Source organism: Pseudomyrmex gracilis, unplaced genomic scaffold (assembly GCF_002006095.1).
Source record: "Pseudomyrmex gracilis isolate BER0280 unplaced genomic scaffold, ASM200609v1 scaffold_205, whole genome shotgun sequence".
NCBI classification, from domain to species: Eukaryota; Metazoa; Arthropoda; class Insecta; order Hymenoptera; family Formicidae; genus Pseudomyrmex; species Pseudomyrmex gracilis.
In genome coordinates, this window is record NW_018020789.1 from 113,833 (window position 1) to 138,946 (window position 25,114).

General features: G+C 42.6%; 1 protein-coding gene across 7 annotated transcripts in view; it reads left to right on the plus strand.

Annotated features, from left to right (window-relative positions):
* Positions 1–25,114, plus strand: part of LOC109858453 (zinc finger protein 418-like) — a 156,173-nt gene that overhangs the window by 105,291 nt on the left and 25,768 nt on the right. For 4 of the 7 annotated variants that reach the window (XM_020435715.1, XM_020435714.1, XM_020435713.1 and 1 more), the window contains exons 4-5: positions 3,824–4,112; positions 4,378–7,113. The exons of 1 other annotated variant lie outside the window; for it this stretch is intronic. In XM_020435715.1, the coding sequence (XP_020291304.1) occupies positions 3,969–4,112; positions 4,378–6,714 (2,481 nt within the window). In that variant the 5' untranslated portion in view covers positions 3,824–3,968 and the 3' untranslated portion in view covers positions 6,715–7,113. Of the gene's footprint in view, positions 1–3,215; positions 3,717–3,823; positions 4,113–4,377; positions 7,114–25,114 lie in introns of those variants that run through there. 2 more of the 7 variants (XM_020435717.1, XM_020435718.1) reach the window with 2 other exon arrangements.

The following is a 25,114-nucleotide window of genomic DNA, read 5'->3' on the forward strand; positions in this document are numbered from 1 at the left end:
TAAAAAGCTGAACTTCAAAGCCTTATATCTTTTTTTTGGTACGGCTGAGCTTTTTGAGATTGAACAATATGATAGATTGCTTACTTAAAAATGTATATTCCAAATATGAATAAGATTGTAAATAGACTGAAAATCTCAATAACTACCTTAAAACGGGATATTCTTCTTGCGCGGAGAGAGATTTTGCAATATCCCGCTCCTCGGGTTTGTGTTGAAGGGTGCACTTTTCTTCTCGCCTCGTTCGGCCATTTTATGCTCGCCCGGTCGATTCAAAACCGCGATTCTGAGGTGTCGAGGAAGCGCGAGTTAATTTTCTAACAAACAGAGAGTCGGCCGCTTAATCCGTTAATTAGACTCGTAATCTCGGAATCAGTCTGTTGCCTACGGCGCCGGCTGAAAATTCTCAAGAATCTGTCGGCGAGACGAGAGAAAAGGAGAGAGAGAGAGAGAGAAGGGGGAGAGTTTCTCGCCGAGAAGAGGCTGTCGATAGAAGCGAACAGAAGGGTCGTCGTCGTCTGCAGTTTGCTCATTCACTCGAGCCCTTGTTATTAGATCTGTTACCGAGAGTAGGAGTTTCGTTCCTTCCAACTGGCTCTCGGCAAAACATTCACCCTACGCCCTACGGAGATGGAAGACGAGTTTTACGATCTGGAACTTTGGTGTGGTAGCAAATTTCTAAAGGAAATAGACTATCCAAGAACGAGAGCGAGTCTCTCTTTCTTTCTCTCTCTCTCTCTCGTGTGCTTGTTAATTTTGAAAAAGAAACGTCTTACTGGTTGATTTTTCAAACAACACTCTATCGACACTGTTGAAATTTTCAAGTATTTCATCTATAAATTTTTCCTCATCGACATTCCGCCGAGGAACATTTGATTTTTCGATGATTGTGCAATTTACACAAAGGGAACACGTTTGTTTTTCGCGCGCGCGCGCGTTATTTATCGCGTCGTTCTTGAAGTAGAAAAGACTGTGAGAGCAAATGAGGTAATTAAGTTCTTTGTAACACGAAACGAAGTTTTGCGCAAATGTTGGCGCGCGCGCGCGCGCGCGAATTGAAGATCACACAAAGAAAGATTCAAGATAAAGATACCTGGTTTGCTTGTGTGTATTTACTTGCTATTTTATTTTATTTTTTTTTTTTTTTTCTCAACGTTGCTTTTGAGTACTCACTTCTTATCCTCGCATTCAGGCGCCCGTTAAACTTGATTTGCAATTTCAACGTTGAATTAAAGTCTTCCTCGCCTTGCTCTCTTTCTCGTCGAGTGACGGCAACAGAAAGACGCTTTCCTCGAGACAGATTCTCTCGTTGGATCCTCCCTTGTAAACTAGTACCTATTGAAAAAAAAAAAAAAAAAAAAAAAAATCCCTTTGCAACTGCAGATTTTATTCAGAAATGTCTAACTCGCGTAATGTGTTTCGCATTTCGCGCGTTTCTACGGTGTAATAATATTCGCAAGAAAAATTAACACTCTTATCTTAATTAACTCTCTTACACACAGTTTTTTTCTCCTCTTCCGGATCGATAAAGATACAACGCGGGAAAATTAATTAGACGAATTTTCAAAGACGATCTTATCATCCGTCCGAACAAAAATCTCGTTTGAGAGAACAGAAAGAGATCGTTCTTCTTTTTTTTTTTTTTAAGGACAACCGATACATGTCTCATCTTTATTTAAGAGCGAGATAACGAAGGAACGATCGACGCGGGGACGAATTAGAAGTTTTATTCGGATTCTGCGCGCTGTGTAAGTAGTAATCTTAGAACCGAATCCTCCCGTTGATCCTCCGCTTTGCAATTTTAATCGGAAGGGGGAATTAAAGTCATCCTTCGTTTCGGAGAGGGCAAAGTATATATATATATCGGACGTTAAGTTAGGTCGCGAAACACATACATACCCTTCGTTATCGGGGACTCGAGTGGCGGCGAGTCGCTCGGCCATATTCCCCGCAACTGTCAGAGTCCTTCTCGTCGCTAACTACGATTATCAAGAGACCCACAGCGGTCTCTTTCTCTCTCTCTCTCTCTCGGCTGCCAACTCTGAACAGTCCGGAATTCGCGTAGTTTGGCCTTCGCGTATTTCTAACGAGTTGACGACGTCCCTACCTCCTCCTCTTCCTCCTCCTCCTCCTCGCGTGCATTTGACAGCGTAACGTTACATAGCAGCGCTTTCTGTAACAATCGGTTTTTTTTTAAATAATTTATGTAACATATTAAAACACACGCAAATTGATATGTAAAATATTAATTAAATCTAACATTAATAATATTAATGACATTAGAACAAATATATTAAATATATTTAAAAAATATATTTAATATATTAAATATATTTAAAATATATATTTAATACAACGTATTAAATGTGATTAATTAATATTATAAAATCATATGTCACTGTTGAATATTTACGATCGTTTCCCCGTTAAAACTTTATCCATCTATTTTTCTATAATATATTATCGGTGTAATGTCATATAACGAGTTTAAATTTACATATTTGTAAATTGGCGATAGGGTTACCTTGAATTTTTATCCGTATGCAATTTGTGTTATTCTACACCGAAAAAATTATATTCTCGTAAGTAGAAGATTTTATACTTAAAAAATCTTCTTCAAGATTTTAGATGATATTCTTCTGAAATTAAGAATATATTCTTTATTTTTTTAAGAATATATCCTTAATTAAGGAATATAGTCTTTTTCGATAGTGAGATATATATATGTTTTTCTATAGAGGCTTTTTATATTCTAATCCAGTATATATTCTTATCAATATTACTATATTTAGAGGATTTTCCTCTTAAAATAAGGAACTCTTCTTGGCGCCTATTTTAGTATAAAATATACTTAAAGTAAGTGGGATATCCTCAAAACAAGAATACAATTTTTTCGGTGTACGTATACTACGTACCGTGTACATTTAACACACATGGTGCGTAAACGAATATAATTTTTATGCAAGAGGAAATATGCGTTTTCCACCGCGGGAAAACATATTTCGTATTGTTTGTACTAAAACAATGGTGTTATTGATATTATACGGCATATTATATACATACATGCGATATGTGCGTATTATATCCTTTATGTATTTTTGGCGCGTCAAAACGTCACCGCTCGCCGTCAACTCCGTTGGTTATTCGATGTTGCACTGCGACGACGCAGATGTGTTCCCGACGTCACTCCAGTTTCTCTCTCGGTGTTGAATCTGCGTCGTCGTGAGAAAACTCGAACGACTTGACATTTGAGTTTCTAGAAAGTAGATCCGTTCCCATTGGGCAAGAAGTTTGGGACAAACGGTGCGTGCGTGTGGGTGTGTGTGAACGGCGCATAATAATCTCGCAGTGTGCACCGCGCCGTAGGCGGTGGCGGGCGTTGAATTCGCGCGAATGTCAATTCTAACCTCCCATAACCTGTGTGCGGTGTTGTATATTTTTAGTATATTTACGTCGCAGCGCGGTTAAAACGGATTCGAGCGATTGCGAGAGAGGTATATAATTACATCTGCGATAAAACAAAATTGCAGGGAATTTTTATAGGAAAATTTCGATAAACGCGATATCGCGCGTGAGAAAGAAAATAAAGAGACGATCGCGGGCAAACAAATTCCCGGTTGCACTTGAGTGTGATGTGTCGTCCGAGAGAGTTCACACACGTATTGAAACACATTGACGTTATGTGTGTGGATGATTGCGTATACTTATCAAAATTACACGTAAATATCGGCAAAAGATTTGTTTTTTTGTCTCGCACAAATGATATAATTATGAATTTTGCGTAAAATTCATAAAAATTTTCGAGCGCTTTTCTCTCTCTTTCTAGGCGACCATAACCTCAAGAGAAAGACCATTGATGCCAATAATTGAGAGAGATCTCGGAAAGACGTTGCGTCTGTCGCGAATGTAAAGTCATCTGTCGAAAAAAAACAAAAACAAAAAAAAAATTACAAGAAGTTTTTGTTTATGCGATGTATGAGAGTACCAAGATGGGCATATCAAGTGATATGTTGGTGTGTCGTTTGTGTGATAAAAAAGTTGAGGAAAAACGGTCAAAGTATATCTTTGATGAAGCTGATCTGGCGCAGAAAATAAATGTCACATTGCCGATCAAGGTATGTCCCAATGTTTAAACAAGCAAGTTGCAAGTAACCCTCCCTCGGTCTTCATTGGTCACAATGAAAGTACAGTTTTTTGTGTTCTGAAGAGCATTCACTTATTTCACATGTTCTCATTAACGTCAATCAGTCAAATTTTTATTCGCTTTTGGTTATACGTACGCTTTTCAGTTGTCAAACTATATACTCGTGTGTGCGCCCATGGAAACTGAGGGTGGATTCCAATAAGTAAACACATCATGGTTTTGCTCTTTTTTTGCAGGTCGCGCAAGACGATGATAATTCCAAACTCATATGCTTGAAGTGTTATAACAAAGTTATCAGTTATTACGAGTTTAGTCAGGACATTTTGAAGTCTAAGAAAAACAGCGACGAGTCAAAGATCAATCGTTTGTTTAAAATAAACAAAAATAAAGAAATAACAACATCCGACATGTTGAACTTGGACAAAGACTTGACGTTTATGTGTCCGAATTGTAACATTTCCTTGATGATATTGATAGACAGCAATTCCAATGACAGCGAACAACCATTTCAAGTTTCATTGGCTGTTGTTGATCAAATGAAAAGACTGATCAAAGACAAGATCGTTACGACAGGTAAACCCAAAACGGTGAGAGTTATCAGCCCGAAGAAATTGAGCGCGGTAAATAAATTGCACAGTTCGTCGTCGAATCGCGACAGCTGTACCGAAGAAATTTTTCACAAAATATACAAAACCAATCCGATAAAAGAAGAGAACAATTGCGTGGACGTTTTCATCTCGTCGACGAAGAAAGAAGAAGATGCGTCGTCGTTCGATCAAAATTCATCATTAAAGCCCGCAGCCAAGAGAAGAAAAAGATATCGCGATTCGGACAAAAAACTCGTTAAAGAAAAACAATCGAAGAACAATGAAAAAAGCTTTTGGTCGAACAGTGACGACGAGTGGTTCGACGTGGTGTCAAATAACGTCAAGTTGACCGGGGGCGACAGCGCGAAATTGTCCAATAAGGAATCTAAGAAGTGGACGTGCCACATTTGCAGCGCCTCGTATTTCCACAAACTCAGATACGAATTTCACATGGAAAGACATGTGTTGGACAAAATGCGGGACACCGTTTGTATAGAGTGCGACTTGAAAGCGGTGAACGAGCTGTTGTTGTTCGATCATTACAGGCGCACGCACAACCTCGTGCAATACAGTTGCGCTCAGTGTGAGGAAAAATATCTGACAAAGATCGGATTGGAGACGCATCAGAAATTGAAGAAACACATTGGCGTCGCGGAGTGCGCGATCGATCCGGAAGAGACGCAATTAAACGCCCTGACTTGTACGCTCTGCGGAAAATCGGTTCAGGAAACTGAGATGAACATCTGCAACGACGTGGTTACGTGTCTCGAATGCGACACCTCGATCTCGTCGATGATGGTCGACGGTTACGAGAAGAGATTCATCGCTCAGCGTCAGTTTCACTGCGCCAAATGCAACACTCGCTTCATACGAAAGGACAGATTGGAGTTTCACATGATGCGGCACAACGAGAACAAGGAGGACGTTGTATGCAGCACGTGCGGCAAGGACTTTTGCACGGAGAACTCGCTGTTCGAGCATTACATGTTCGTGCACAAAGGCGCGAGACCGTTCATATGCGAGCTTTGCGGCAAGTCGTTTCAGCTCAAGATGCGACTGAAGGAACACCTTCGAACGCACACGGGCGAGAAGCCGTACAAGTGCGACAAGTGCGGCATGCGATGCACAACCAACAACTCGCTCAGGCTACACTCCAAGACTCACATATCCGGCGCGATGTACACCTGCGAGGTGTGTCACAAGTCCTACAGAAAGAAACAGAACTGGGTCGATCACTTGGAGAAACACTGGATGTACGACGAGAACATCGCGCTGTCCCAATGGTTCACGTGTCCTTTGTGCACGAAGACTTTGCCGACTTTTCGCATGGTTAAGCGCCACTTGGTGGACGACCATCAGATCGACCGCAAGGATCCGCTTGTGACCAATCAGCAACCTTACTTCGAGTGCAGCGAGTGTCACGAGAAGTTCAAGCATCAAATGTCGCTCAAGGCGCATCGGGAGAGAACGCACGAGGGCAAGACCAGTCCGATATACGAGTGCGACTTGTGCAAACAGACTTTCAAGATTAAACAACTGTTGATTAACCACATCAAGTACAAGCACGGTGGTAAGAAGCGATACAAGTGCGCCCAGTGCGGCAAGAGATTCAACGACACCAAGTCGCTTTACAACCACATTCTGCTTCACATCGGCCGCAAGCCGTTTGCCTGCGATTACTGCGACAAGAAATTCCAGCGAAAGGATTCCCGGGATATTCATCGCCGCAACGTGCACACGGGCGAACGGCCTTTCTGCTGCAGACTGTGTGACAAATCGTTCTTCAGTTACAACGATCGCGCTAGGCATCGCAAAATCGCTCACAAAGACGATGAAAATTCGACGACGAAGAAAACGTCGTCGTCGGAAAAGGTTGAGATAAAAGTTGAGAGTGCATCTCAAGAGGATCAGAGCGCGATTCCCCAAGAAGTATCGGAGCAAAAACCTACGAACGAATCGCAAGGAACTGTGTGTGTATACGTGTAGACACTCGATGTCTTTCCGTATATATATATATATATGGGGCGGGAGCAATGAAGTTGCGCGCAAACTTCGTCAATATATAAACTCGAGTATTTCGCGTAAACTCTCGTAAAATATAAATTTTGCGCAACGGCAATACACACACGGTGTTTGCACAACGTCGCCATAATCTTCTCTCCTCGTCCCCACTTTTGGTAATACTTAGCTCCGCGCGTGCGAAGTTGAAGTCGTGGCTCTCTCGCGCAAATATTACCGAGCGGTTGGCTACATTTTCTATAATTGGTCGAATTTTTCTATAATTGGTCGATTTGTGTGTTCTTCGCTGTCTCTGCACCGAAAAAATTGTATTCTTGTTTTGAGGATATCCCACTTACTTTAAGTATATTTTATACTAAAATAGGCGCCAAGAAGAGAGTTTCTTATTTTAAGAGGAAAATCCTCTAAATAGTAACATTGATAAGAATATATACTGATTAGAATGTAAAAAGCCTCTATAGAAAAACATATATATATATCTCACTATCAAAAAAGACTATATTCTTAAATTAAGAATATATTCTTAATTTCAGAAGAATATCACATCTAAAATCTTTAAGATTTTTTAAGTATAAAATCTTCTACTTACGAGAATATAATTTTTTCGGTGTAATAAAATTCGAAATGTATTCTTTTCTTTTTCATCTTTTATTAAAACATTTATATAATTTTGCAATTTTTTATTTTGACATTTTTTTCGCGTTTGAATCGGCGCCATATTTTATAAATATAATTAATTAGTGTACCTTTCGAATATATTCACCGAAAAAATTGTATTCTTGTTTTGAGGAGATATCCCACTTACTTTAAGTATATTTTATACTAAAATAGGCGCCCCAAGAAGAGAGTTTCTTATTTTAAGAGGAAAATTCTCTAAATAGTAATATTGATAAGAACATATACTGATTAGAATATAAAAAGCCTCTATAGAAAAACATATATATATCTCACTATCAAAAAAGACTATATTCTTAAATAAAGAATATATTCTTAATTTCAGAAGAATATCATCTAAAATCTTGAAGAAGATTTTTTAAGTATAAAATCTTCTACTTACAAGAATATAATTTTTTCGGTGTGTTTAAATTTCTCTCTTTTGTGCCACCATGGTCTTTTTTATACATCACATGCGCGCGATCGGAGCAACTCCATTGTCGTGGCAGCGGGACAGAAAGTGCGGGACGGGAGGGATCAAAGAACTGCGAGGGGAAAATTATGGACAAGAAATGTGCGAGACAGAGAGAGAGAGAGAGAGAGGTGTGTAAAAGTGACGCGAGACGAGGGAGTCTCTCGCACAAATTGGATCTTACAACAATTGGTACTTACACAACACACAAGTCTCAAATCACTCGCTTAGATCGAGGGCAATGACCTCGTGTGTGTTTTTTTTTTTTACAAATTTCGCGCGTAACAAAAGATACCGGGGTTGACGTTAGCTTTTAATATTTCGATTTCTGTGTTTTGTGTTCGCTTTTATCACACAAATCTTCACGCGGAGACAAAACTCGTTACAAAAAAAAAAAAATAGCTGCTCTCTCACACGTCAACGATAATAAAAAATTAAAAAAAAAACAAACAAACAAACGACAACATTATTTCAAGTCAGAGTCGCGGGAGTAGGAAATTTCATTCTTCGGGGATGTAAAACACACGGGGAGAGTCGTGACGAGAAACGGCGGCGGTGGCCGTTTCGGTCGGCGTTTTTCTCTTATGGAAAAAGGCGTCGTATTGATTGGGTCTATTGCGTCGCTTCCAGTCCGCGTCCTGTGTCTGCGGGAAATATATATTTATAAATAACGTGAGAATTGTGTTACGCAACACACGTGCAATCTTTCGCGTCGCATTGATTTTTTTAATGTTTTTTTTTACAATCATCTACGGCGTTACATTGAAAATGATGTTGTCGGAAAAGCGAGTGCCCTGAAATCCATATGATAATAAAATTTTGCGAGAAATATGTATATATATAAAATATAAACGAGAGTTAATGTAATTTAAGTTTCTTAAACTATAAGAGTTTTATATCGTATCGAAGTTGTAATGTTGTGACGTATAATCTGACGTATGATCTAATAATAGACGGAATGTGTGTGTGAATGCGTGAGAGTGAAACGTTATGGGGAACGTGTTGCCACATTGTTTGCGAGAGTTTTGATTTTTATTTAATATAATATATTGTAATAACACACATACACACACACACACACACACATACACAGACAAACACACAATTCGTGTGTTTGTACCGCTTTAATTTTAAGATATAGACCAGAATACGATACGAAAATAGACGAAAATTACATTAGTAAGCAGTAATGTAATTTTACCGTCACAATTATGCTGTAATAATTAAATTAAAAAAACTTTGAGACTTAAAATTAATCGAACCCCGAACCGAGTTTCTCTGTTCTAAATATTCATATCTTTCCGCTTCATTAAATCCCGACGTGCAGCAACAAACGCAAACGCGAAAAAAAAAAACAAAAATTAATCGAACGTTAGTTAATTATTTTTTAATCCAATAAATTCTCTCCGCGCGTTGTTGAACGCGCGAGAGAAAACACAAAACTTCTCTCGCAACAATTTAATGTTTTTAATTCGTCGAGAATTCGCTAGATGTACGTTTTTTTGTTTTTTTGTTCGCGTTATCGAGGAAGAGGAGAGGGAAAACTTCCGAACGCGGGGACGGGGGGGTGAATTTTGGTTTCTCTCGCGGGGGAGGGTAAGGAATTTTCCGCGCGACAAACCGCGGCGTTGCCGTTTGTCAGACGCGCCGCGCCGCGCCGCGTTACAAAGGATTTTGTTTTATATAGCGAAATTGTTTTGCAGCGGTTTTGCGGCTTTGCGTCGGGTGGGAATGGGTGGAAATTGCGCGGCAACGTCGCGCTGTGTGAATTTGCATCTTTACGCGCTTACCCCTTCGCTCAAATCTCATTTCTTTCATTACGCAACGAGCACCTGATCCTCCCCCTCATTGTGATCCCCCCGATGTCATTGCGCGGAGACTAGCTTGTCTCTCTCTCTTTTACAATGTACGTAACATGCAAATTAAGCGGGAATTTCAGTTTCGGTTCAAAAGATCAGGTTCTCTCTCTCTTTCTCTCTGTCCCTCTTCTTCCTCCCCGTGTGCGAGGAAAATCTGTTGTTGTTGCACACATCCGTCAGTTTCAATATCCATCCCATTAATGTCTGGTAACCGATCTGATGCTCGTTACCGCGCGTCATACATGTGTCACTGGTTATCGATTTCAAGCGAACTTCAATATACATATATATATATGTCGGCTACATAATCCACGGTCTATTTAAACCGTGGTCGATTTAATCGCGTTGTGACGCTAATGACAGTCATTGTGCGCGTTTGTTTAAGCAGCGCAATAATTCTCTCGCGTTAACAAGGATCGCGTTTATGTTTATATTAATATATATATATGTAATCGCGTTGCGTTTTGTGTCGACACGCGCCGATACAATTCCGCATGATTTCAAATCCGCCCGCGACGCGATAAACCAAATTTACCCCGCGCAACTAACTTACCCCTCCACCCCTCGAATTAAGATTTTTCTTTTATTTAAAACAGAGAACAGTAACGATTAAACAAAAAATTCTGTACGGCCGATGTGGCGTTTTGCGAAAATTGCGTGAGATAAGTTTTCGCGTGTGGATTTATATAAATTTGTTTCGAGAATAAAAGACGAGCGAGAGTGTCGCGTTGCGAGACGCAAAATGCGTGCTGCGATGCGCGACGGGGGGGGATCGTTTCGCTGAGAAAAACAAAATTATTCAAAGTGACGTAATAATAAACCGCTTTGTTTGCGCTGATGGGCGAGCTTCAAATTAAAGCGATAAGCGAAGTTTCCCCGGCGTAAAAGTGGAACGAATCCTTCGTATATCCAAAGCAGCTTGAATGTTCTCTCTCTCTCTCTCTCGCTCTTTCTCTCTTCTTCTCTTTTTCTTCATGAGCATCGAAGTTTCATTTATCGTCGTCTCGACTACGTGCTCCCCGCGGAACAATCCAATTTACGATCGATCAAACTTTACGACACTTTCGCGATTCTTAGACGGGCACCCGTTCCCGACTCCGGTGTATAACTCCGAAGAAGAGAACACGCGCGTGTATCTGCCGAAGACACCCCCCCCCCCCCGTAAAATATTGTACGATCTGTACTTGGCAAGAGACGGCAGCCCGCGACAAAACGCGAGACGAGAGTCGAGAGCGACGTTTCTGCCCGACGAAAATCGTCTTTTTTCACTGGCGTCGCGCCGTAAGAATTTTTTTTCTTCGAAATAAATCTCCCAGGTTAAAAAAAAAATTGAACGAAGCGCGCGCGCGCGTTTAATATTGTTACATTTATTTCTCGGCGACGTGTGCGAGATAACAATCGAGAGAGACTTCCGGGTCCGAATTTCGAAGTCTTCGCGTTTAATTGGAAAGTTTTAAACTCGGCGAGTTTGATCGCGCGACTTTGTGAGCAACCAAGTCGCATCGTCGTCGTCGTCGTCGTCGTCGTCGTCGGATCTCGGTTTCGCCGACGGGCTTTATCCGCCCGTTCTCCCCCCCTCCGACAAGGACGGCGTTGTAAGCTAGGCGGGAATTACAATGAAACCGACTCTCTCGCTTTTGCGCGCGCCCTTTGCCTTTGACGCGGCGTCTTCCGGACGCGATTTCTGTACTTCGCTTGCAACGGAATTAGCTCTACAGAGAGAGAGTGTCGAGTTACACGCGTCACTGAATTCCTCCGGGATCGTGAGGCGCCGCAACAATATCGCCGTCGTCGTCGTCGTCGTCGTCCGGACGAAACTTTCCGCGAATCCGCCGCGATAATTGACAAGATAAACGCCGCCCTTTTAATTAGGTATCATCGTTGAAAAAGTAGAATCGAAATGTGTGTACGTTCTAACGATTCGCGCGAGAAAAAATTACGCCGACTGTTTTTGCGACTGATAAAAAAAACTATCCGATTTAGAAGCAAATTAATATCAATAATAATAATAAATTTAAAAAATTTATAACATGCAAATTTTTGGCAAATGTTTTCTCGTGCGTGTACAGGAAAAAAATTTCGGACGTATAGCAGCGTCAAAGCATCCACTTTTTTTCTTACTCCTACTTTGAGCCTATCAGAGCTTGCGCAGTCTGAGTTGAGAATTGAACCCTACTTTAAAACTTTAGCAGAAAAAAAAGAAATTTCGGACGTAAAGCAGCGTCAAAGTAGCATCTACTTTTTTTCTTACTCTCCTACACCGAAAAAATTGTATTCTTGTTTTGAGGAGAGAGATATCCCACTTACTTTAAGTATATTTTATACTAAAATAGGCGCCAACAAGAGTTTCTTATTTTAAGAGGAAAGTCCTCTAAATAGTAACATTGATAAGAATATATACTGATTCGAATATAAAAAAGCCTCTATAGAAAAACATATATATATCTCACTGTCGAAAAAGACTATATTCTTAAATAAAGAATATATTCTTAATTTCAGAAGAATATCATCTAAAATCTTGAAGAAGATTTTTTAAGTATAAAATCTTCTACTTACAAGAATATAATTTTTTCGGTGTACATAAAAAAAGAAGAATTGAGGTTCAATGTAGACGCCTAAATTTCAACTCGGATAGTTTCAGTGTGGAAACACGGATTAGAGATTGTTTGAGTCGAAAATGATTCGTCGTACGTTTCTCGAGACGAGATGAGACCCGCGGTCGCGATTTCGAGAGATGTATTCGTTTCTCTCTTTCTATTGAGCGCGGCGACCGTGACAACGGCCATAACTCAAGCCTCGTTCGGATCTTCTAATTAACGAGCTACGAGATCCGCGTGTGCCTCGGCCTCGGTTTGCGCTCGAGGTCACGAAGTCGAGAAAACAACGGCGCGCGGCCGTAAAAACGGGATCGGCCGACGGCGAAACCGCAATAAACAATGGAACATCGCGTAGCGCACGGTTGCTCACTTAATTAGCATGCAACGTGCCGCTCCTCTACCGGGTCTACCGGGGAGTAACCCTGGAGAACGGAAGAGGCGTGCGAGAGAGAGAGAGAGACGTGCCGGGAGATCAGATCCGCGGGAACTTAACACCAGGGAACACGACGGAAACGTGATATCCCTCTCTCGCAAAGAGAACGCAACTTCAAGCTCAATCTCAACTTGGACAGTAAAAAAAAAGAAAAAAAAGAAAGGTCAGAACAATTGAAAAAAGAAGTCGATAATACGAGCTGATAAATTACGCAATTCAATCGAGTTACACCGAAAAAATTGTATTCTTGTTTTGAGGATATCCCACTTACTTTAGGTATATTTTATACTAAAATAGGCGCCAAGGAGAGTTTCTTATTTTAAGAGGAAAATCCTCTAAATAGTAACATTGATAAGAATATAAAAAGCCTCTATAGAAAAACATATATATATCTCACTATCGAAAAAGACTATATTCTTAAATAAAGAATATATTCTTAATTTCAGAAGAATATCATCTAAAATCTTTAAGAAGATTTTTTACGTATAAAATCTTCTACTTACAAAAATATAATTTTTTCGGTGTATATATATACACGTACACCGAAAAAATTGTATTCTTGTTTTGAGGAGAGAGATATCCCACTTACTTTAAGTATATTTTATACTAAAATAGGCGCCCCAAGAAAAGAGTTTCTTATTTTAAGAGGAAAATCCTCTAAATAATATAGTAATATTGATAAGAATATAAAAAGCCTCTATATATATATATATATAGAAAAACATATATATCTCACTATCGAAAAAGACTATATTCTTAAATAAAGAATATATTATTAATTTCAGAAGAATATCATCTAAAATCTTTAAGAAGATTTTTTAAGTATAAAATCTTCTACTTACGAGAATATAATTTTTTCGCTGTACGAAATAAGAATCTCTGAAAAACTTCGCACATTTTTTTTTGTTTTTTGGTCCTCCCCTTCGTGAAAATGAGAGGCGGTCGAAATTTTGCGAGAGAAAGCCGGGGACGACCATTGCGAAATCAGACCCCGTGCTTGATCGGATTTCGGGGAACGAAGAAAGACAGGTTCGTCACGCGCGCGGTACATTTATTTATTGTGTTACGGAAAATCTGAAATAGCGTGACCCCCCGGGATGAGGAATATCGGATAAAGAGTTATCGGACGGTGAAATATATCCGATATATAAAGAGAAGACGTGTAATATATGTATATATATATATATGTACACACATATATATATAAAGGTTGAGGTTTTAAAACTACTCGGGACGCACATGCGGCGAAGCTGGGGGGGTTGGGGGGGTGGCTTCGGACCGGGTGATTGCGATATTAACGCGACGTTTTCCGAAAACTAATGCGATTCCCAGTGTCTGCTAGGATTTTCAGCGCTGTCAATTATTGCTTAAAGTGACGCGTCGACCCGGGTACACACCCGAGGGGGGGTTGTGTGGGGGGTTGGTGGTGGATTGTGTCGTGCGCGGGGGCACTGAACTTTCGCGACCCCGTCCGGTGTCGCTGCTTCGCCGGGAAGTCGTCGATACGCAGAAAGGCGGCGATTCGATACGCGCGCGTATCTTAATTAGGAAAATTGACCGGTCGCGGTTCTCGGACGAGAATGTAATTAGCCATGTAATTTATTCGTCGTCGACGTCGTCGTCGGACGTTGAACCTCGACGAATGTTTAACCTTTAACGCGCGAATATCTCTCAATTATTCGACGGTCGTTTTACGGGATATAATTACGCGCGGGTAACATCAAGGATTCACTAGCGCCTCGTCGATCCCGTGTAGCTTCCCGTAAAGTGAGCAGCGACAAACGACGACGTGGTTTCCCCTGAACTAGTGAACTAATTTCATAAGGGAACACGAGAAGAGCGTAGAGACAGAGAGAGTGTGCACATGTGTGTGTACAAATTGCTGCCTCGCGCTTTCGGAAATACCGCGAACGAAACGTCCGCGGGATATGTCAATGTTATTCACGGAGACAGATCGGGAAACGCGTTTTCGCCGCGGGAACGTTTCGTCGTGTTTGCACATTCGAGAGAGATGTGTGACCGAATTTTGGAAAGGGAAGAAAATCGGGAACGCGACAGGGGAAGTTCGGGAGTTTTTGGCAAAGGTAGAGGTTGTTGTTCTCGAACTTCCTTTTGTGTTTAACAATTAAAAATTTTATAATTGTTTACAAATAACGCCGATAAAAAACAATTGAATTTTCCTGTCTTTGTCGTCGTTCCATTTTTTAAAGCGATTCAATTTCGGATCTCGCGCGCGATTTTCGAATAAAACAACACTTTTCGACAATTATAGAGATGACAAATAAATAAATTCGTGGAAAATCCGTTGGGACGCGAAATTCGCAAAAACAAAACGTTGCCGTGTATTGAAAGTGGATTTGAAAACGCGGGAGAGAGCAAAGTCGGGGAAGCGCGGTCGAGAATTAATGCCGTCACGGCTGTTTCGATTTTAATCCTTTGCAAGGGACGACACACAGAGACGTATAACAAATCGACAATTTATTTATTAATTGTGCGACCAACATCGCGGTGTTTCGCAATAAGCCCAGAACAATTTCAATTTGCGCGAACGACGCTGGGTTTTGGACCCTCGTGTCCGCGTGTATTCGAATGAGATCCTATATAATACTTGTAGCGCGCGATACGGTATTTAGGTATTAGGAGCGATCTTAGCGTCGAGCTTTCTCTCTGAAGTTCTATAATTTGGGACGGTAGGGCAGAAGCGTGTCTCGACTGGAGAATAAATGCGATACGGGTATGAGAGGATATTTGTTTTCATTTTAACCGGAGGATAATCTTTGGGAAGAGAAAAAAAAAAAGTTATAATGAGCGCGGCGAGATGGAACCTCGTTAACCGATAATCTTCTCGCGCGCGCGCGCGCAACTTGTTTAGAAATCCATCGAGAAAACTGCCGAGGGGATTTCCAAGTTGGGCAGCGATTAAGGGTTAGGGAATCTCTCCGGGAGAGATACTTACCTCGGATACTTGGCTGCGCGCGTGCGAGCGAAGTTTAAAGGAACCCATTTCCCACGGGAAATCCTCTTGGTTCGTCCAAAGCAGCGCGTAATCGGCGGTTGTAATTTTAGCGGCGAATAAGTTTCGAGCGAGAAATTGGACGCGCGCGCCGAGGACACGAACCGAAATACATATCCAAGTCCGGCGCGCAAGGCCGCGACGAGTTTTTTTGCGCGCGGCCCTGTTGTAGCCGTGACCCGAACGCCCACTTTTGTTCACCTCCGCGACGAGAGATAACGTCGTCCTCCAAGCGCGCGATCTCTCGGGGGAGGGGAACGGATTGTCTTATTCTCTCCTCGAACTCTGAAGAACGGATGGCCGAACAGGGAACAAAGAGAGAAATCATTCGCCGCCTGTCGCAGAACCGCCTCGGGGGGGAGGCGTGCGCGCGCACGTACGCAATATAAATTTTAAGAGATCTCGAAACTCGAATTTATTCGATACGAATTAAAGAGAGAAAAGATATTCGCGGACCCGAGTCGAAATTTAGCGTCTACATTGAACCTCAATTTTTGAAAAGAGGAAATTTCGGACGTATAGCAGCGTCAAAGTAGCATCTACTTTTTTTCTTAATCCTACTTTGAGCCCATCAGAGCCTATTTTGAGCCTATCAAAGCCTGCAATGCGCAGCCTGATCTGAGAATTGAACCCTATTTTAAAACTTTAGCAGGAAAAAAGGAAATTTCGGACGTACAGCAGCGTCAAAGTAGGATCTACTTTCTCTCTTACTCCTACATAAAAAAAGAAAATTTGAGGTTCAATGTAGACGCTAAATTTCGACTCGGGGAGCGCAAAAGTATATGTGCCTCGAAATTCCCGAGTCGAAATTTAACGTCTATATTGAACTTCAATTCCTCTTTTGTTATGTAGGAGTAAGGGAGAAAGTAGATCCTACTTTGACGCTGCTATACGTCCGAAATTTCTTTTTTTCCTGTAGAGTTTAAATTTCGACTCGGGTAGAAGTAAGAAAAAAAGTAGATGCTACTTTGACGCTGCTATGACGTCCAAAATTTCCTTTTTTTCTGCTAAAGTTTTAAAGTAGGGTTCAATTCTCAGATCAGGCTGCGCATTGCAGGCTCTGATAGGCTCAAAGTAGGAGTAAGAAAAAAAGTAGATGCTACTTTGACGCTGCTACACGTCCGAAATTTCGTTTTTTCAAAAATTGAGGTTCAATGTAGACGCTAAATTTCGACTCGGGTTTTATTTGATCAATTTTTCGCGCGGGAGTAGTTTATCGGCGCGCGATAGATCCGAAACAAAAATGTTCACACGGTGCGTCTATATCGCGCGAAACAAATTTCGATAAACACGTCCGTTCGAAAATTTTTACGGCGCCGGGAATTTTACAACGATCGTTTAACGCAAACGCGTCAACCAGGAGCGATAACTTGACGTATAAAAGCGTATATATATTTGTGTCGTTGTATTTTTATTTGATACCGCGCTCGTTGCGCGGCAAATTGCGCGCTCAATATATAATATTGCGCGGCGTCACGGGCGTCGAAATATATATCTCCGTGGGTTGGTAAAGAGCGAATATATGTTTCGCTATATACTTACCTTCTCCTCGCGCGTCTGACGTACGAGCTGGAAAATTTTCACGTAATTTCTGACGTTGCACCTGGCCCGACGTATGGAAAAGCGGACGCGAAAAAGAGAGGAAAAGTCGTGGGAAAACCTTGAGGAAATAACCACGATCCGCCGCGGGAGTGAAGTTCCCGATGAAAAACTTAACAATATATATATATATATATATGTGTGTGTATATATGTTACATGCAGCGCGCGTAAAATTTTATTAAATTTGCAACGGGCACGTACCGTGTATTTGCGTTGGGTGGAAGAAGAGCGGCTGTCAAAAGCGGCGCGAGAATGTAAAAATATATATATCGAATATATATATATATTTTTTCGTGAACATATCAAACACTTGATTACGACGTCCCGCGTGTGAAGTTTTAATCCTGTGCTGTAAAATTAAAACAATTTTCCCCAAACTCGCGAATTAAGAAATGCGCGTTCGACTCGCGGAAAACTCAAGAAGCCACTGTGTGTCGCAGGCGACCGTCGAGCCGAGAGAAAATTAATTCTCGCGATTTTTTGTTACAAATTTATGTCAGCAAACACGTCGTACGTTTCCGATTAACGTGTGCGCGGATCTTCTTTGCCAACCCGAGTCGAAATTTAGCGTCTACATTGAACCTCAATTCCTTTTGTTTTTATATAGGAGTAAGAGAGAAGGTAGATCCTACTTTGACGCTGCTATACGTCCGAAATTTCCTTTTTTCCTGCTAAAGTTTTAAAGTAGGGTTCAATTCTCAGATCAGACTGCGCATTGCAGGCTCTGATAGGCTCAAAGTAGGAGTAAGAAAAAAAGTAGATGCTACTTTGACGCTGCTGTACGTCCGAAATTTCCTTTTTTCAAAAATTGAAGTTCAATGTAGACGCTAAATTTCGACTCGGGAAGTTGCTCACATTTCCCGGGGTCGGTTACATCGTCCGAATCCGGGTGTAATAATAACAGCGGCGAACTTAAAAGCGGCACTTGTCAATTATCCCTTCGTTTACACGAAACCCGAAAATCCCGTCAGAGCGGAGAGAGAGAGGCGAAGATTAGAAGAGTTAATTATCTCGCGGCCGCGGCGTTTGCGTGGATCTTCGCGCGTGCGTTCCCCAATATTTGAGAGAGAGAGCGCGGCCCAGTTGGTGATGACCAACTACCACCACCACGACCGCTTGTAACACACACGTGAAACTTTTAATCGCGCGGAGTGTATATAACGGAGTTTGAAAACTGTGCGATCTAATATAACCAGCGAGAACAGCTCGCGCAAATCTAGATAATTTAACGAAGAAGGTCATCACACACACACACGCACACAAAGCGGGAGAGGAGAGAGAAAGAGAAGATGCTTCAGACTCGAGTTAATCAGCTTAATCTATATTCCCGGAAGGAGAATAAGAAGCGAGGAGGAAGGAGAGAAGAAGAATTCAAAGTCTCTCTCTCCTCTCTCCGAAGAAAACGGGATCCTTATCTCGTATTATTATTCCGTGTTTCACTGTCTCTACCGCCTAATGGAGAAGACAGCCCGATTACTTTGGCGCGCGATGGCGCCGGTGTTTAATCTCTCTCTCTCTCTCTCTCTCGAAGATCTTCCATTTTTGCAATTAAACCGCGCTTCTTTATTCCCCAAGTGTGTGCGCACGCGCGCGCGCGCGCAAATTGCATTTAAATAACATCCTCTCCCACGAATTGGTTTGTCGCAACGTTTTCGTCTCGCGCGGTGAAAGGAGTTCGCTTCTCTCGCCGAGTTAATTGGTTTTTCTGTCGTTCACTTCTCGCCGCGAATTTTTCAAATTCGCTTTTTCGAATCCGATTCGCGCGGTTGATTTTATTTATGCGCGAGACACACGTCGCGCTTTTGCGTCGAGATCGCCGGATCCTCGCGTCTCAACCCGTTTGTTGCGCGGAGTCCGCGCGAGTAATTTCGACCGAAATCGAATACTCTCTCGGAGAGAGCAGGCTCTCTCCGGGCGGCGGCGTGTGTATCTATCTATCCGCGCCGTCTTGGATTAACCGCGCGGTTTCCGCGCAATGCGATACGGATAACCCGGATGCGCGAGCTCGAAAACCGACGTCGTCATTAATTACGCGCCGGTATCCTCGCAATAACGCGGGCCCGCACACACCGAGCCGATCTCTGGTAGTCCGTGTATCTCTCGTACGTACCTATTCCGGGTATTCTGTACGTGTTCCCGACCTCGCTTTACTTATCCGACTGTCGTAAATCGCGCGCTCTCCGTCTCTCTCTCTCTGTTTATCTCGTTCTCTCAAGACACAGAATCCGTTTTACTTCCGATGCCAGACAAGTGAAGTGTCGGATTTTAATTAGCGGTTTTATGGTCTTAATAAGAGCGGAATCCCCTGGCGCAACACAATGCTGTTGAAACGCGTTGTAAAATGATTTTATTTTTACATCGTTCACATCTTCGTTCGTCTTTTTATTTCTCGTCACCGTAGCGATATTTCTCGAGATCAAAGTGTCCGTCGCTCGCGTTGTTGCGGGACCTACCTACCTACGAAACGGGACTCTTGACCGACCGCAAAACCGCGGAGCTCGATGTTAAAGTAATTCAAAGTGACACGCGCGCGCAAAGAGGTCACTTCCGGCTTTGCCGCCGTTTTTTTGCGGATGATCGAAAGATCGAGAGATCGTTTCGCGCGAGAGAAGCTTGGAAGAAAAAAAACTCTTCGACGCGCGCGTTGGAATCGCTTCCCGATGAAAGTTTTATAGTCGAGCCGATTGTAACTTCTCTGCCTCGCGGGTTTTACGGTTCGATCTTCGAAAAAATTGCTTAAAAAGCGAGAGAGAAGCAAAACGATATGTAAATGTTTTTCGGGCGTAGGTAGGATCGAGGAGATGATTCTTCGAAATCAAATCCCCCTCGTAAGGACCAGCGCGGTGTTTCATATCGCAGTCAGATTTGATTTTATTTACAAGCTCGCGCGATCACACGCTCGATCGATCGCGACTGCGGATCACATTACGTTGCGATAATGCTCCTGACAGAGCAATATCTCTCCGCAATATAGATTAAGTCCATAATTAATTACAATATATACATATATATATATATATATATATATATACACACATATATATATATATATATATATATGGATATATATACAGGGGCCATCGATCATCGATTACGCCCCACCTGGTTCGTAAGGGAGTACCTGCGTCTGATTGACCCAAATTCTCTCTTCCCGCCCTTATCCCGTTCCGTCCTTCTCTCAATCAACCTATCCAGCCGTTATACGTACGCGATGGGCGAAGCGATTAATCTGGGTCGTCGTCTCGACGTTACCTTCCGCGAACCCTGTGTGTACGTACGTACACGTTCTCTCTCTCTCTCTCTCTCTCGTCCTTCCATTTGCCGGATGAAAATTGACGTTCGAGACTGCTCTCTCTCTCGATCGCGTTTCCGCTTCTCGAACATCCCTCCCGGAAGTAACGTCGCGCAATTATATATACGCGGCGGTCGCGGGAAACGAACGAACGAACGGAATTGCTTTCTTGGAGCCGTCGGCTCGTCGCATTATAATAACGAGCCACTTTACGGATAATATAATCGGATATGCGCGAGGACGCGGATGTGCGCGCGGCGAACATTTTGCATCTTTTGCCGCGAGGCGAAATTGCATAATTTGCATCGCGTCTCTCCCTCATTAATGGCTCGCGCAAAACGCGTGCGTTTTAGTATTCAAATGATTCCCGAATACTTAGGTATCTACTACTTTGAACAACATCGGCGAAAAGAGAAAGAGAGAGAGAGAGAGAGAGAGATAAAAATAGAGAAAGCACTTAGTTAATGAGCTCGTCGGGATAGGCCACGATTGCCACATCATTATGCGGACGCGGGACGCGCGCGATGACAAACGACGCTGTTAGAAGAGGCTCTCGTTGGCTAGAAAGGACTGAAGACACTTGAAACTAATGGACAAAGATACTCGGAGACATCTTCTCTCTAACGGAACGCGCGCTCGCGCGCGCGCTATCTATTCTCGTTTTAACGGTGCGCGAAGCTAAATACACACACACACACACACACACCTTTGCGCTTTATTCTACCGTTTCCGCCGCGGAAACGACCGCATGTTTCGCAAAGACGGATGATCCGTGAATATTTCTCTCTCTCTCTCTCTCTCTCTCTCTCTCTCTCTCGTTCTCTCCGTCTCGGCTTTTCCGCGTGGAAAAACGACCACTCGAAGAAGACGCGAAGATGGTCCGGTGCCGGACCATCGATGGTGGTGCGATGTAACTCAGCCGGATGAAAAATTCAGAAGCTTCTTCGGGAAGCGACGCGAGAAACCAGCTGTGGTTCCTCCCGTCTCTTCGTTCATTTTGCTCTCGACTTGACGCGCCAAAGTCGCGCAAAAATGAAATCTCACAAATTACATGAGGCAGCGGCGGCGGCGGCGGAGCGTGATGATGACGAGGCCAGGCCGCAGGGGGGGGAGGAGGGGGTTCCATTTGCGCGTACGAGAGAGAGAGAAAAAAAAACTTTTTTCTCAGATCTCGACCGAAAGAGAGAGAGAGAGAGAGCGCGCGGCAAAATCGATTACACGGCCCGCCGAGATCCCGAGGATGAAGAGGAGGAGGAGGAGGAGAAATTTCGCCTACGCACATCGCCTCCCGGCACGACTCCGGAGGATAATTCGATGAAGAGTTTCGGGGGCGTTTAGCGCGCGCGCGCGCGCACGGATATGATTAGGCCATTAGCTAACGCGTTAACGCGATTTGCTTCCCGGCGCAGGAGAGCGGAAACAACGCCCCCCTAGCCGCTCCCCTCGTTACTCGATGGATTAACCGACGGTTATTTCCGGTTCACGGCGCTTGCGCGCGCCACATCGGAATTAAAAATAACGAAGTTGGAGAATCCCCCCGGGTGATTTCTCAGGAGGAGTCATCGGTCTCGCGCGAGTTACTCGATTGAGTCGCTCGTTGACTCGGCGGGTGTATCGAGTGATAATCAATAATCGATTGATTCCTCGATGCTCTCGCAAATTCACGCGCTCTCTCAATCTATCTATCTCTATCTATCTCTGAGCAATATGTAAATCCCGACGAATTCGCAATTTACTTTCCCATTAGTTTCGCGACGCGTATTTTTTTTTTTGCGCACAAAGTTCGTCCCGCAAACCCAAGCAAGCTTCGTCTTCGGCAAAGATCGAGAGTCTGAGGATAAATCCAGCGGCGGTGCTCTTTGCAAGACGATAACGTCTGGTCGATGAATGAGAACTTTTAATCGCAAAAACACGGGCGCGGCGTTCGAAACTTCAACCGATGAGGAAGAAGGTACACATCGAATTGCGATTTCTTTGATCGCAGAATCGCGTGTAAATTACATTCATTCGGAAATCGTAACGATATGTTAAAACTTTGACCGGAACGAATCGCGTCACGTCGAGGACGAGTGATGTGTTGTACGCGGGGACGCGCCCACGTACCTCGCCCATCGCAATATCCCATATCTTGCTGCCTCTCGCGAGGAATCTGCCTATCCATCACGCACGCTTTTAAAAACCGATCGACGTCACATAATTTGGGTCATCGACCCCCGCCCTCTCGTACACGCTCTCGGCTATTTTCATCTCGCGGGAAATATTTTGCGCACGCGAACGAAGAATCATTTTTAATTCGACGAGATTGAAAGACGCGATAACGCGTGTCGGTATATCGCGTAACAAAATTATTTCCGACAGCTCCCGAGTCGAAATTTAGCGTCTACATTGAACCTCAATTCCTCTTTTTTTATGTAGGAGTAAGAGAGGAAGTAGATCCTACTTTGACGCTGCTATACGTTCGAAATTTCTTTTTTTCCTGTAGAGTTTAAATTTCGACTCGGGTAGAAGTAAGAAAAAAAAAGTAGATGCTACTTTGACGCTGCTATACGTCCGAAATTTCCTTTTTTCCTGCTAAAGTTTTAAAGTAGGGTTCAATTCTCAGATCAAGCTGCGCAAGCTCTGATAGGCTCAAAGTACACCGAAAAATTATATTCTCGTAAGTAGAAGATTTTATACTTAAATAATCTTCTTAAAGATTTTAGATGATATTCTTCTGAAATTAATAATATATTCTTTATTTAAGAATATAGTCTTTTTCGATAGTGAGATATATATATGTTTTTCTATAGAGGCTTTTTATATTCTAATCAGTATATATTCTTATCAATGTTACTATTTAGAGGATTTTTCTCTTAAAATAAGAAACTCTTCTTGGCGCTTATTTTAGTATAGTAAAATATACTTAAAGTAAGTGGGATATCTCTCTTCTCAAAACAAGAATACAATTTTTTTGGTGTACGTGTATATATATATATACACCGAAAAAATTATATTCTTGTAAGTAGAAGATTTTATACTTAAAAAATCTTAAAGATTTTAGATGATATTCTTCCGAAATTAAGAATATATTCTTTATTTAAGAATATAGTCTTTTTCGATAGTGAGATATATATGTTTTTCTATAGAGGCTTTTTATATTCTAATCAATATTACTATTTAGAGGATTTTCCTCTTAAAATAAGAAACTCTTCTTGGGGCGCCTATTTTAGTATAAAATATACTTAAAGTAAGTGGGATATCCTCAAAACAAGAATACAATTTTTTCGGTGTAGGAGTAAGAAAAAAAGTAGATGCTACTTTGACGCTGCTGTACGTCCGAAATGTCCTTTTTTCAAAAATTGAGGTTCAATGTAGACGCTAAATTTCGACTCGGGAGTTGAAAAGAAACTTGGAAATATATAATAATAATAATTGCGATTTTTAATTTCTCGCAAGTTGAGCGTCTTTCTCTTCGCTCCTCGAGAAAACGTCCGCGGAAACGTGTAACGGGCGATGAACGTTAACTTTTACTCTCCGGAATTGAGAGAAGCCGGGAGCCGGAGCTCTGCAATATAACCCCCGGCCCCGGCAATCACGATCGTAATCCGCAGAGTTTCCCGATCGATTCTGTCGCGCGCGTCACGTGCAGCCTCCCGACCCGGCCGTGTACAGAGAGCTCGATATTGCTGGACGGTGTATTTAGGTCACCGGCAGCAGCGGCTAATCCGCTACATCGGCCCGCATAAATCGCGCACGCACACACACACACACACACACACGCACATTGACGCGTGCGGTCGGATGATACGTGCAAACGACTTCGTCGCGATCGCGCGCTGTGCGTGTGTGTGTGTACACAACGTCGTCATATATATACTGTATATCGCGGCGCAAACGGGCGAGCAATGAAATCTCGATTAGTCCGCGATCGCCGCCACTGTATTCGTCTCGATGATTCCCCGAGTTCATCCGACGATGACCGCAGCCTCCATTTGACGTCCGTAAAGCGAGTACATCTGTCGACGTATGTGTGTGTGTGTGTGTGCGTGTTTCGGACCATCTGTGGCGAGAGCACAATCGAATCGTCGCGTTTTCGCTCGCGGAAATATCGCGTTATGAATGGATGATTGATTTTTCCCGAAGGACGTCGGAGAAACTCTCTCTCGACGTATGTGCTCGACGTTGTTCGAACGTTTGCCTTTTCGCGCAAAAACGGAACCGTTCGCTTTCACCTTTTGTCATCGGAGCGGGAAAAGAATCAACGTTGGCGTTTTTCAAATAAATTTTACCGCGACGACGAAATCTCTCGCTCGTGTCTCTCTTTCGATTTTTCTTTCTCTCGCATCGAAAGTTGTTGGAAATCCATTTATTTTCGCATCTCTTTTGATGACATCTCTCTCTAAAACTTTCTCTTCGCGCGGAAAAAGCAAAACCTGTTTCCCCGCGCGATAAAATTGCCGTATCGAT